General features: G+C 41.3%; 1 protein-coding gene across 1 annotated transcript; it reads right to left on the bottom strand.

The window, feature by feature from the left end:
- Positions 1–94: 94 nt before the first annotated feature.
- On the bottom strand, positions 95–13508 carry fmnl1a (formin-like 1a). The gene is made up of 25 exons (XM_069525733.1): positions 12036–13508; positions 8223–8306; positions 7796–7882; positions 7629–7702; positions 7022–7105; positions 6794–6937; positions 6113–6221; positions 5841–5917; positions 5659–5752; positions 5246–5320; positions 5051–5161; positions 4075–4224; positions 3881–3982; positions 2768–3335; positions 2531–2655; positions 2238–2440; positions 1900–2134; positions 1742–1810; positions 1578–1658; positions 1360–1489; positions 1110–1273; positions 926–1027; positions 733–828; positions 529–643; positions 95–441 (listed from the first exon to the last, which is right to left on the bottom strand). Exons 1-25 carry the CDS (start codon positions 12219–12221, stop codon positions 377–379), a joined length of 3330 nt encoding a protein of 1109 aa, XP_069381834.1. The 5' UTR covers positions 12222–13508; the 3' UTR covers positions 95–376.
- Between the last annotated feature and the right edge of the window lie 46 nt (positions 13509–13554).

Here is a 13554-nt window from a genome sequence, read left to right as displayed (position 1 = left end):
GCATCTGAGTTTACTTCATACATTATTGCATCTTTAGCATTAGAAAATGTTAATGCAAACTGGATGTTGCAGATGAGAAAATACAAATACAGCCTCATGGTTAAAAGAAGTTTTATTTTGAAATACGTGAAGGTTTTCTTGTTAGACATGAGATATTACTGAAATGTTTTGTATTTTTGCAAGATTTGGAATCAAATTCATAGACAACTGCATTAAAAATATCAAAAGTATATCTATTTACAGAATAAATGGTCAAAATACACAACACACTTTTGATATAAATGTATATACAGAACTGTTGTTCTTTTTTCTGTTTACTTGACTGGGATTCCAGGTACATCTGTTAAAAATCAAATAGGCTTGGACCAGACATGGCTCAAGTATCCTGACGCTGCGCTGGCCGTCGAACATCTGTCCGCCTGTATGGCGTGTTTCTCAAATCTGAGGCAGAGCAAGGACGTGTACTGAGATTCACCTCACTTTAAATATCAAAACATGCAGCACATGGTATACTGAAATATAACGTACCTGTAATGATGTCTTCCAGAGCGCCGTCCTTCCCTTCACGTACCTGCGGCTTCACCTGCCTTTTCTTCAGCTCTGCTATCAGGTCCATCTGAGGCATCTTGGGCATCATAGGCCCCTGGGAAGAAATATATAAAATAACAAATAGACATTACAGATACATATTAATGAGGCATAATTCATAACACTGAACCTAAAATCTCTTACCTTTTGCCCCCCTGCTTTTTGTGGAGATGGCGACTCTTTTTCCTTCCCGCTCTCACTCTCCATTTTCTTTTTCTGCTGAATCTCTTGCTGCGCTGTCTGTGTTTAATCCAGAGGCAAAATAAATTCTTGTTCAATTACAAATTCCAATCACACCATGAGGGATAAAAATCCGAAAGCTGCCACACATGCTTACCTTGTAGGCTTTTATGAGACGTCCGAACATCGGGAAAAACATGGAAGGCTGCGTGGTTTTGGGGTTCTCTCCGAAATACTCCACCACAGAACCGTAAGCCTCCTGGAGAGAATGCATGTGTGTGAGCATGTTATAAGATGCTGTTCAGGGTTGTGTATAAGTTTGATGTGAGCTGTGGGCTAACCTGTGCTGTCTTGCTGTCTTTGATTAAAGACTCCAGCTGCTCACTGTTTTCCTTGATGAATTCCTTCAACACGGTGCTGTCATCCTGCACCAGGAACTCCTTTTTGGTCATCTCCATTCCTCGTTGTAGCGAGCGGATATCCTGAAGAATGCCGTCCAGGGACGCTGGCAAAGAAAGATCATTTAGTTAAGCACCTTTCCTGATTTTCTATAAAAAACAAGCTCCATAACTTAAGTGTGTCACTGTTTACTGAGAGCTGCCTTGTCCACAAAGTGTAGCTCGGTGTGGAAGTCGGCCAAGTCAGGGTATTTTTCCTGGATGATGTTGGTGATGAAATGCAGCAGCGTCTGCGAGCGGTCAGTCGACTTGGTCTCCAACAGCTGAAAAGTACAGATATTGAAAATGTTGATGTGGTTGTAAAAGTTAGCTTGAAATGAAAAAGTAAATCTACTGACAAGATCTACTCACCATGTCCAGACTCTGCAGCCGAAAACCGTACACTGCACCTCTCTTACTGCTGTTCATATAGTTACCGAAGGCGAGGATGATCTAAGGGGGAAACACATGAGATGACTTATTCAAAACCGCACATTTGGAAGCCACATCAGTACGTCGTGGTGTCTTTCACTTACTTCTAAAATCTTTTTCAGCTTCACTGAAGACTTGATGGACATGGATGCAGCAATGATGGAGTTTAGTTGCTGCGGGTGAAAGAAAAACAGAATCAATACATCTGGTTAAAATCTCAAGTCTCCTCCAACCCAAGCTGCAATGCTTTTGACAAACTGACCGGCTGCAGGTGCTTGACAGTGTCTGGGAAATTGCCCATGAAAGTGAGGGTTTTTATCCGCTGGTTCAGACGAGGAATCTTCCCAAAGCGCAACATAAATTGGTCCTCGTTGGCCAGCTCCTCCAGTGGGCGGCCGTCCTTCTCGTAGTTAATCAGCAGCTTCATCTCAAAGTCTGATGGTATGAAGTGCTCGAGCAATTCCAGGAAGTCTATGGACAAAGCCTGCTGGTCGTACCTGTGCAAAACAGTAGTACCACATCAGCATGTGTGTATGAGAAAGTGGGATGAAGAGGATATAAATCTGTTTGATGTAGGTATTTTCAAGAAGAGGCATATACGTCTCGATGGCGGTGCAGATTGCAGATGGAGTCTTTCCTCCCTTGCGTAGCGTGATGGCCAGATTCTTGGCCTTGTTGGTCTCCATCAAGGATGTCTTGCTGGGGGCCTTCTGAACCACCTTCTTCTTCACATTGGACAAGTCTGTTGTATTACTCTGGGCCCGAGTCTTGAACACGTCCTCAAACATATCCATGTTTAGCTCCTGATGTCGACAGAAGAAGACAAATCATTTCAAGTCGTCTCATATCAAACAATTTCCTCTGGAGATATTCTGGAGGATGCTTTTTCTTACCTCTAAGACCTGCTCATCATCTAACTCATTGAAGACTGTGCCCGACACCTGGTTTGGTTGTAAGGCCTGCCAATTTAACAGCGGCATCCTGAACTTGGTCTGAATTGGCTTCTTGCTCTTTAATGCTGAGGAAACAGGAGAAGAACTGATTAAACAAAGAAGATCTTTTTCTGATCGTTTGCTTCCAACCTGGGGGAGTTGCCGCTACTTTTCAGATTTTTCCTCTAAACTCCTTACCAGGTGCGTTTGGCACTCCGGGAGGGGGTGCGGGTCCACCACCAGATAGGGGAGGTGGAGGTGGTGGTCCGGCAACAGGTAGTGGAGGTGGAGGTGGTGGTCCATTACCAGGTGGTACAGGCGGGGGAGGCGGGGGTGGCGGGGGTGGTGGTCCAGCACCAGATGGGGGAGGAGGTGGAGGAGGAGGCGGGGCAATCTGTCCTGAAGCACCAGGAAGGGGCGGAGGAGGAGGTGGTGGTGGTGGAGAGGAAGGGAGGCTGGATGCTGGGCGGTTTGAGTCCACTACACTCAGGCTGCTGGGCTGAGTGACTGCCGGGGCGGGGACTTCGACGTATTCGACCACGGTGATGGGCACGACCTGGATGTCCAGACCTCCCGAGGCGCTGCGCCCCAGTCGGATCAGCCCCTTGTCCTGCAGCTCGTGGATCTTCTGCTCCAGCTCTGAGATGGTCTGAGGGGTGGAGGAGCTCAGACGCTCCCTGTCTTTCTCCCTCTCATGGTCCAGCTCACGCTCTCTTTCTTTCTGCTGCAGAGCACTAACCTGGGAACAGGACTCCCGCAGGCTTTCCTGTAAGATATAAACAATTTACTGCAACTCCACAAAGACCATATAATACACAGTCTGTCTTCAGGCTTTATAAGAGATAATGTTAAGATGACTATAGGTGAGTTTGTTAGTGTGCTGACATTAACTAATTAGCACAAAACAATATTTATAGCTAATGAAATGCCATTCCTTTTGAATTTTGCAAAAAATAATGAACTATGCCAACAGTTCATAGCATCCATTACTATTAGATATTTAATTTTTTTTTTTAAATCTCTCTGATGGTGGAGCTAGAGTAAAATCCCAGGGATCATTCACCCTCTAGGACTTGGATGGATGGTGGGAAATTCCTCAATCCGTCAAATAGCCATTGCAATATTTCAGTCTGGGCCAACGCTGTCATCCAGAGCCATGCTGCTAAAGATGATTATATTTTTTCCTTTCAAATTACAATTATTCAAATAAAGTGAATTGCCACTCTTTTGGAGTCATTATTACTAATCGCTGTGCTTTGGTTGGCTAATGAATCTTATTAAACACTGTTTGTGTGAGTGAGCAGCACTTACTTTGAGCAGCTCAGTCTCTTTGGTCGCCTGCATCAGCTGCGTCTCAAGTTCAGATAATCGCTCTGTCATGTGATCCTCGATCTCCTGGAGCTGAGCACTCAACTGCAACACAACACCCAACAACATTGCTTTAATATCCCAACATCAGAAGTCTGGATACCCTGAGATTCCTCTAGTTTTTTTATTTTGCTGACCTGGACGTTGTGTTCCTGCAGCTCATCCACATGTTCCAGCACCCCTCCTCTGCTCTCAGCGTCCTCCAGCAGGGCACCCACATCCAGCACATTGTCCAGGTAGGCCTGGATCTGGACCTGCAGCTTATCGCTCTCTGTTTGTTTCAGACTCTAGCACACAAAGACATTTAAAGAGTGACTTATTATAAGAATATACTAAAATTTATATTAATATCATTAAGAATAGATATGTTTACAGTCATAATATGCATATTTAAAGGGTATAAGTCATATTGTGTACAGGTCTTTAAGTTTATGACTGAATTGCAGTTTAAACAGTTATGATTCAGCAGGTGAGTTCCTGTCTTTGAAAAACAGACACTTATAGGATATGAGAATATCTGTTATTATACTCATACACACATGGGACCAGATCATCTTTTAATGTACAGCACATTTATAAACGTTATTCAAATTACACATGTATATGTTAGATATTTATATATATATTGGCAGTTCATTCCCTGCTCGCCATGACTGAGGTGCCCTTAAGCAAGGCACCGCCCCCCTCCCCCCAACATCTGCTCCCCGGGCGCTGACAACAGCAGCCCATCGCTCCAGTATATGTGTGTTTCTATGCATGTGCATGTTTAGACAGGTGCCAACTGGATGGGTTAAATGCAGAGAACAATTTCATGCATGTATGCATGTAAAAGTGTTGACGTGACAATAAAAGTAAATCTTCTTTTTATTTCTCTGCCTTTTCCCCTCCTTTAGTTAAATTATTCATCTGATCCTTATTATTTTCACCTTCATAATAAACAACTTTTACTTACACCGAATCTGGTTTTATTCTGCTTCCCCTACCCCTAGTGAGCTGAGTCGTAACAGTCAACATAACATTGGTGTTGCAAAAATGTCAACTGCAGCAGCTTTAGTCACATTGTTCTTATGGGTAAACCAAAGGTTACACTGACTACTTTTAATAAATACTCACCTCAAGATATTTGTCTAATCCAAGGTGAGTGAACTCGTACTGTAGATGCACACGGAAGTTCATGTTCTCCACTGAATGGACCACGATGTTGATGAACTGCATGCACGCCACCTGGAAACGGATGCAGTAGACAGTTAAATCTCAGCTACACCTGCAACTCAGCAGCCAGCGTTCAGGAAACATGTCTACACCTACCATGAAGTCAATGTTGCTGTCATCATTGATGAAGTACTCCATCAGCTTCTCAAAGCGGTTCCTCTCTTTGCTCACCTGAGAGAAAGATATAAACTAATCTGAATATGCATTTTAATTGCTGTCCACACGGGGGAGTAGGGAGGAATACATGCAAAATGAATTATTATATCAGTCAACTTAAACCTTTACATTCTTAGCCCTGCACCATACTTGCATTTAGCGTTGCACACACAGGCATGGCTGTTTTACATGGGCTAACAATATGACCACAGTGCATGTGAGAGACTGTGTCAGTCCCAGGGTGAGTAATGCAAAAGGGGAAGTTTGAAACAAAAGGTCTGAATAAATGAACAACAGTCAAATCTGGCCACATGTCGCTGTATTGTCATATCACTGCTAAAAAGTCAGTTCACCTCTTTGAAGTTGTCAAAAGCAGAGAGAATGATGTCGTGTCCTCCTCTGACGAGACACACGGCAGCCAGCAGCTCTAGGACGAGGGCTTTAGTCCTGTGGCAGCAGAGGAGAGGAATGCTGAAAGATCCGGATACAGAGGTGGACAACATGCACGCGTTGTCTGACACACAGACGCACTCACCTGGGATTCCTGCTGTTGAGACTGAGGGTGATCTCGTTCACACAGCGTGGGTGACTCATCACCTGGTTGAAACCGGACTGAGAACAGAAGTGGGATGTTAACAGAGAGCTGATATGGTTAAAGATGCAGGAAAAGAGTTTGTGCTTGATCTGAGGAAAACTAGCCTGAAAATGACTACGGTTAAAGTGTCTAGTGAAATAGAAGTGGCAAAAGTGGAATTAGACCAATTACACCAATCCATTCCCAATTCTTGTAAAGTAAGGATGCTCTACCTGGTAGTTCATTATGGCTCGCAAGCACATTATGCACACATGCACGTCATCTCTCTGGGTGGATGAATGGGACTTTTTATGTATTTTGTTCACCAGAGTGGAGCTTATTCTGCGGAGGGAGAACAAATATACACATGATTTGACACTTGAGAAATCTAGGTTATTGTGATGTCTCAGCTTAAAGAGAAATGTATAAAATAGAGTATAGAGTGGTATAAAGACATATTGATTAAGTAAAACAAAATGTGCCTGCTGCATTTACATATTTTACAGACATAAGATTCTTCTGCAGTTGTTTAATCAATCGGGCCCGTCACTTTTTATGACAGCATTTGTATTGTTGAACAAACATTGCAGTTTGACACAGTTCAGCTCATCTTGTCACCATCTCGGCAACATGTCACCTTCACACCACTTCAGTGGCAGACTTTTCTTTTAAATCAGGGACATGCACATTTAAGTCCTTGTTTACTGTTAGATGTATAGCCACGCATCATGAATATAGTTTGAAAAATTGTTATTTGTAATATCATTTTTTTTATAGACAATTGACAGGACTTCAGGGGCTAATCAGGATTACAGCTCTATGAGCTTTGACTTCCTCTTTACTAAATTCATGATGTGAAGTGCACTATATTTACAATTGTGTGAGTGTTGAGAACTGTGCAAAACTCTTCTTACCTCACAGTTAGTGCTCGGGCAGCTCTGGTCATCCCATGTGAATGGGAGCCACTGGAGCTCTTGGTCAAATCTTCCATGGACCTCTCTGCCGGCTTTGCTCTGTCTGAGAGGGTGCCGCCATTTTCAAGGCTCTCCACATCGAATCTTCAAAAGGACAGAAACACAAAATAAATGGTAACAAATCTTTTGTTTTCATCGCCATCAGTTTCTGAGCCTGCTGGTACTCACGAGACATCACTTTGAGCATGAGACAGATACTCCACCAGGACACCCAGACCATTATTCTGCTCGTTGAGAAACTCTTGGGCCCATCTACAAAAAGACCCAAAGCAGAACAAAGTTTGAGGAGTGAAACGCTGATTAAGAAAGATAATGAATGACATATCTCAGATTCTGCACTGAGCTTGGATTTAAACTATGTAACGTTTGATGAAACAATGATAATCTTTCTTTCACAAATAAAAATGCTGAATTCATAAGAAAGTAGCTCATGTTCCATTGTTAATTTTTTGGATAAAATAATAAAACTAAGACTAAACTACAAAGTAATAAGGTGTGTAAAAAAACAGGATGGAAAAAGAAAAAAAATTCAAACTAAAAGGAGATATATAGATCAAAAATCTAAGATGAATAACATTTTTGGATAATAATAATAATAATACATTATCATACTATTAATAAATATGATAAGAATAATCATCATTTAAAACTTTATTTCAATAGTAGTTATCTAAACAAGTTATAAAGGTTGCAACAGGGTAAAACAAAAACCACTGTCAAACCCAAATATTCACATAAACATTAAGTAGAATCCATTGAAACTCAACAATCTCACCCAATGTGATTGGTGCGGAGTGATATCTCCAAATCTTTAAGAACCTGAGTAGCATCTTGGATCCTTTTCTTCGACTAAAGAAGCAGAACATGTAAGAGTAAAGACACCATTGTAGAAAACTAAACCTGTGTCAGAAATGAAAATGGAGGATGATGCTTCACTCTGACCCTGCGAGACACCCCTCCTTGATCCTGGTAGAAGCTCCTGATCTTGGTCAGGTAAGTGGATGGGGGACTCTTCACCTGGAAACGCTCCTGAGGAAGAAATATGCACGCAGAACTGAGCGAAAGGTCACTTCTGACAACTCAAGATTGATGACAGCACAGGAAACTTTTTGTGGTGCAAGTGTTATTATTGGGTGTGAAATACGAGAGACACAGAACAGTCTCTGTCTCCATGCCAACCTCACCATGATCACTTGCCACCACAAAAACTGCACTGCACACTTTTCTCACTGTGGTCTGCTCTTCATTACATGTCCACTCTGTTTATCTACTTTGTATCAACTCTGCCACAGTGAAGGTTTCAGTACAAAGATCCTGGATTCATGAAACCAACATATTATATTTATCAGCACATAAAAAATATTCTTACCTGATCACAGACCAACTCCCACTTCTTGTCGTTGTCATATTGACTCAGGAGCTGTAGTTTATCTGGAGGCAGGTTCATGTAGCTCTGAGAGAGATAGACAAAAGGTTGTTTCAGTCTATAAGGAGTCTGAGGTACTTAAGCACATTTTTCATGTGTCTGTGCTTTACTTAAGTAGTTATTTTCGGGTACTTTTCACTTTTACACTTATTAACATATCAGCTTTCTACCCCATAACATCCTCACAAAGCTTTGCTTTATAGGTTCACATTGATTATAACAAAAATTGAATTAATCAATATGACTGATCGAATCAGAGCAGGAAGGTAACAGCTGAAATGGATTCAGAGGCCGAGACTCAGCCACAATAATGGAGTAGATCTTTGCATTAGGGAACAAAATGCACTTAATATATTTAAAGGCAATTAGAAAAGTTAACGCCTAACTTGAAGTTTTATTTGCATTTTTGTGTTTTTATTTGTTGAGTAAAATGTTGCCGTACTTCACACAACTGCACTTTCAGTGTGAAACAAGAGGGCGTTCAGCCGGATGCACAGATGACTCAGTGTTTACATGAATGTATTGAGGGTTGTCAATGGGTACCATGTAAATCAGAATACGACAAAGAAATACTCAACTAATATTAGAGCCTTTGTGTGTGTGATGAACAAATGTCAAATTTGATCCTGAAACACAACCTTTAATAAAGGTTGAAAAAAAGCATGTGTATAAAATTAAGAAAGGGCAACACCACTTAGAACCATTTATATTTGTTGATTGGTTTCATTCCTCTTTTATTAATATCATCAAAGTTTAAATATTGACTATTGCAGTTGCTTAATAGAGTTGCTTGAGATTAAACTTTTATCTTCACCTTATAACATACAGTACTTTCAGCTGTATGGAGGGTTTTACACAGATGAAGAACCCCACCCATTACCCACAAACACACACACACACACACACACACACACACACAAAGGCAGAGCTCTTTTCAGCTCAACATCTAAGGAGTTGGGGCGTTCGAGTTTCAGTTTGGGTTCTTACTTTCAACCTGCAGACAACTGTTGGCCTCCTGAAATAAAAGGTTATTACCCACATTCAAATGGCTTAAGAACTAGTAGAAATAGAAATAGTTTGATGTGCTTCTCAGATGGGATTCTGCGGACCCCTGGGGGTCAGGGGATCTGTGAAAACATTCAGCCATTAGATTTATCCCGATAAATAGCTATTCTGTGTGGACATGGTGGAAATACATGTCTAATATTATTGTAAAGCTGCGTTTTGACTGCAGTAACTTTCCCATTGCACTATAGGAACCTTTGCAGGGACACAGGGTGCAAATTAAGCTCTGGGTAATTCTTTTTACACCCCCAAAAAGTAGGAAGACAGTGTATATAGTTTTAAGTAGGTCAGGGGGTGGGTCTTGCTGCGCTGAACATTTCTGGTTGGTCCGAACACTTGGATGGACACACATGGACCTGTCTCCAAAAAAAGCATATTATCGATGGACCTCGGATGAAATCTGGGCTGTATTTAGTATTTTTGAAGAGGACGACATCGAGAGACCCAAAATGAGTCAAATGATGGCAAAGTCAAATGACGACATACATGGGTTCCCAGGATGTTCTCTATCTTGTAGAGGGTCTTTGGTTGAGAAAAAAAAAAAAAAAAGAAACTCTGGATAAATTAACCCAAATACAGAGTAAATAATGAATTTGGATCAAATAAGATTTAAAGAAAGACAGAAAAAATTGTTAAGAGTCACTGTGAAATAGATTCCTCAGGTGAGGTGGTTTCCTTGGTCACACTTTGAATGAAGTTCCATTTTTTAAATTTTATTTATGATTTGCTCAAAGATGATGTTTTTCTGGTAGGTTTGCAGATTCACAACATGATGTGATGATTTACTGCCCAACTTCATTATCTCATCTTAACTGGGAGTTGACCTTAAATCTTCCGGTGTGCAGACAGAAGCAGCGGTTTGTAGTTTTTTTAAGTTATAAAGGAAATCGCAGCTGAGGAGCTGAGAGCGTCATCCTTGGCGGGGCAGGGGAGGGGTCTTACTGTGGGTTTCATGGTACAACATTTAGTAAGCAAAGTAAGAAAGGATCCCTCTGTGCACAAGTTCGCTCATGAGCATAGGTTCTAGTTAAGGAACAATGCAGAAAATAAGAGGAGCGGCTACTTCTCTTTTTCTTGTGGGGTTAGTAATATATACTTTTACTGCTGACTTCTACCACAAAACATTCTCTAAATCAAGTACAGAAATGGTAAATGGTTTGTATTTATATAGCGCTTCATATAACGCTTTACAGTACAGTTTGCCATTCACCCATTCACACACACTCATACAGTATATGCAGCACTATTTTTTCTATGAGGGGCAATTCGGGGGTTCAGCATCTTGCCCAAGGACACTACGGCATGCAGAGTGGTAAGACGGATTGAACTGCCAACCTTCTGGTTTGGAGGAGGACCGCTCTACCCCTCAGCCACAGCAGTCAACAGAATGAGACATTTTGCCAAAAAGAGGAAGTGACATCATATTCTCGTGGCAAGTAAACCTGGTTACTCACATTACTTGAGTCACATTGTGTATTTCTCAACTTATGTGAAATAATCATACATACATTTTTATGTTTGTCACTTATTATTTCTCTACTTGATAACTTCTTGGGGCATTTGATGGGGATATCTGGATGGATGTTGGTATTTTAGTCTTTTCAGGTTATTTTTAAGGCATTAACAGATTAATTTTTAATTCTAATTTTAAAAAAAACATGTGTTACAAATAGAAGAGCCATGTTGGTATCCTGTAAAAATTACAAACAAATTTCTCAGTAAACCTAAGAAACCTTGTGCAGAACAACTGGACAGTTCAAGCTCTGATCTGGAAAAACATAGTCAACTTTGACTCTTCAATACTCCATGATGCTGCAACTACATGTTCAGTGAAGCTCATTGAGGAGTCAGAGCTGAGGCAGAGTGTAAAGACTGATTAAGTCTAACTCTGTATTGATGTTTCACGCTGCACTGGGACAACATGAACTCACAGTTTATAGTCCTGTTGCTCTTAATCTCACTTTTAAAACATAGCACATAAAAACCAGATCTTCACCTTGAGTGGAATTCTTCTGTGATAAATCAAATGCATCTAAACAAACCAAAGATTTAAGTAATTCACTCTCCCTCCAACTTGATCATCGGTTTTTTTGCCTTGTGCTTTATGATTTATGACTTCATGGTTTCTGTTGGGAGGTTTTATGTTTTCCTACTTGTTGTAAGACTGGTGAAAGGGTGGTGAAAGAGTTGCTTTCCGGTCTTATGGTCTCACTCATATTTATGTGTTGCTCAACTTCCCCTTTAGGCCCAGCTGCCTGTGCATTCACCGATCAACCTGTTCCCGCTCTGACATCAAACAAACAGCCGTGTTGAAAACATAATGTTTTTTTAAATGTTTGTCTCCTTGTACCCAGCAGACAAATGGCACTCTAGATTGAGATGTTTTAAAAGATTGACACAACATGAGAAAAGGCAGACGTCATATTTAGTCTGTATTTATTTAGTCTGTATTCATTTAAAACTAAATTGAATTTTTGGCAGCACCAATGAGTCAGGGAACGTAAATCTCCGAACTCTCGCTACGTCTAACAACTTTAAATTACAGACAGTAAATTGGATGTGGTTTGTTATTTCTGTGCCTGCCGCTTAATTCTCCCAGCCTCTACTTCAAAAACAAGCAAGCATTAATAACACACAAAGTGCATAATCTTTGTGTTTGTGCCCTCTTGTCTCCCATGCAGCCCCACTCACCAGCACCACGTTGAAGCGCTCCTCCAGCTCCTCCTCTGGCGGCATTGGCAGTTTGGGGGGAGCCGGCTGCTTCCTCTGCAAACTTGGCGCAGGGTCACTCATCCCTGAAGCTGCCCCGACTGAGTTCCTGGCCTCTCGGCCCTCAGCATGTTCCTGCTCCAAGGCCCCGGCGGCCGCATTCCCCATCACTAATCTCCACAAGTAATCCAGTGGGAAAGCTTTACGCAAACCCCTTCTCCTGAGAAATCAGTGAATTCCACAACAGGGTGACAAAAATAAGCGGTCGCTCCAAGTTACTTGAACAAGCAGGCCTAAAAAAAACCAGGTCTTTGGGTCTTGAGTGAGAAGAGCATCAAGCCGCTGGCCTACTGCCTCCTCAAGGGTCCTGAGGACAGGGTGGGAGATGAGAGAAGTTGCTTCGTTCTCATGTTTGTCCTCTCATCAACCTGTCACTCTGTGTGCTATTGAGAAGAGGGTAACAAGCAAAGACCCACAAATATCTCTACTCACTTTTTCTCTACGCTACTCGACAGAGAGCTGCTCTAGTGAGAGGGCTGCGTGTGTGAGAGGAAGGAGTGAGGACTGTGACACACTAAGTAACACAGACAGAAACCGCAGCAGCTCAAAAGCAGAAGAGTAACTTCCTGTGCATGACAGCAACAGAACCTGGGGTGGAGGACAGGCTGAAAGATTGACATTGTAACTTTTGCTGTGCACACAATTAGGTGGATGATGATGGTGATGATGTTGATGATGATAAGAGGTAAATTAAGAATGAAACAAAGCAGAAAGAGGCTTGAGACATGCTAATCGAGCAGATGCAGATATAAAATGAAGCACAGGAAACTGTCCCTCACTTTACCATGAGTCCACCTGCATCACACTGGAGCCATTCATTCCACTGAAGACAGATTCACTTACATGGACCTGGGGTCACATTTGTTTTGGGTCATTTGCCTTCAAGTGAGGCCAGCATGTTCGTGGCAGTCAGATCAGGTGAAGAAACACAGTGACAGGGTGGAGATGATTGCCTGACAGCGCCCCTTTGTGTTGTAAGACAAGTACTGCATGTAGGGCACTTGTATTTGTGGCCTCTCGTATACATTACATTCTAGGTGTTTTAAATCAGGCCTGTGGACAAGGATGACGTGAGAAAAATTAGGAAGATGTACATTCAGAAATAGAAACTTTATAGATATTATAGTTATATAAGACATTTATGAAATATTAGACTTTTAAGTGACACATCACAAACATTATGTTTAGACATTTTGTCCTGTTATTTCATAGACTAAATGATGTGAAATAACTTTTTCAATATCTCATATATAATGCACATTTACGGTATACATCTGTGTGTCATCATACACTTCCCTAATAATACATCTCATCTTATGTCATCTTAAATATTGCCATATTGTAAATTATGTTTATTTTTATTTTTTCTTAATTTATTAACCAGTCCTTTAAATAAAATAATTGATGTTTTTAGTCTTTAGTTTTAAGTGGTAGTTTTACT

Source organism: Paralichthys olivaceus, chromosome 5 (genome assembly GCF_024713975.1).
Source record: "Paralichthys olivaceus isolate ysfri-2021 chromosome 5, ASM2471397v2, whole genome shotgun sequence".
NCBI classification, from domain to species: Eukaryota; Metazoa; Chordata; class Actinopteri; order Pleuronectiformes; family Paralichthyidae; genus Paralichthys; species Paralichthys olivaceus.
This window is presented reverse-complemented; position numbering and strand designations above follow the sequence as displayed.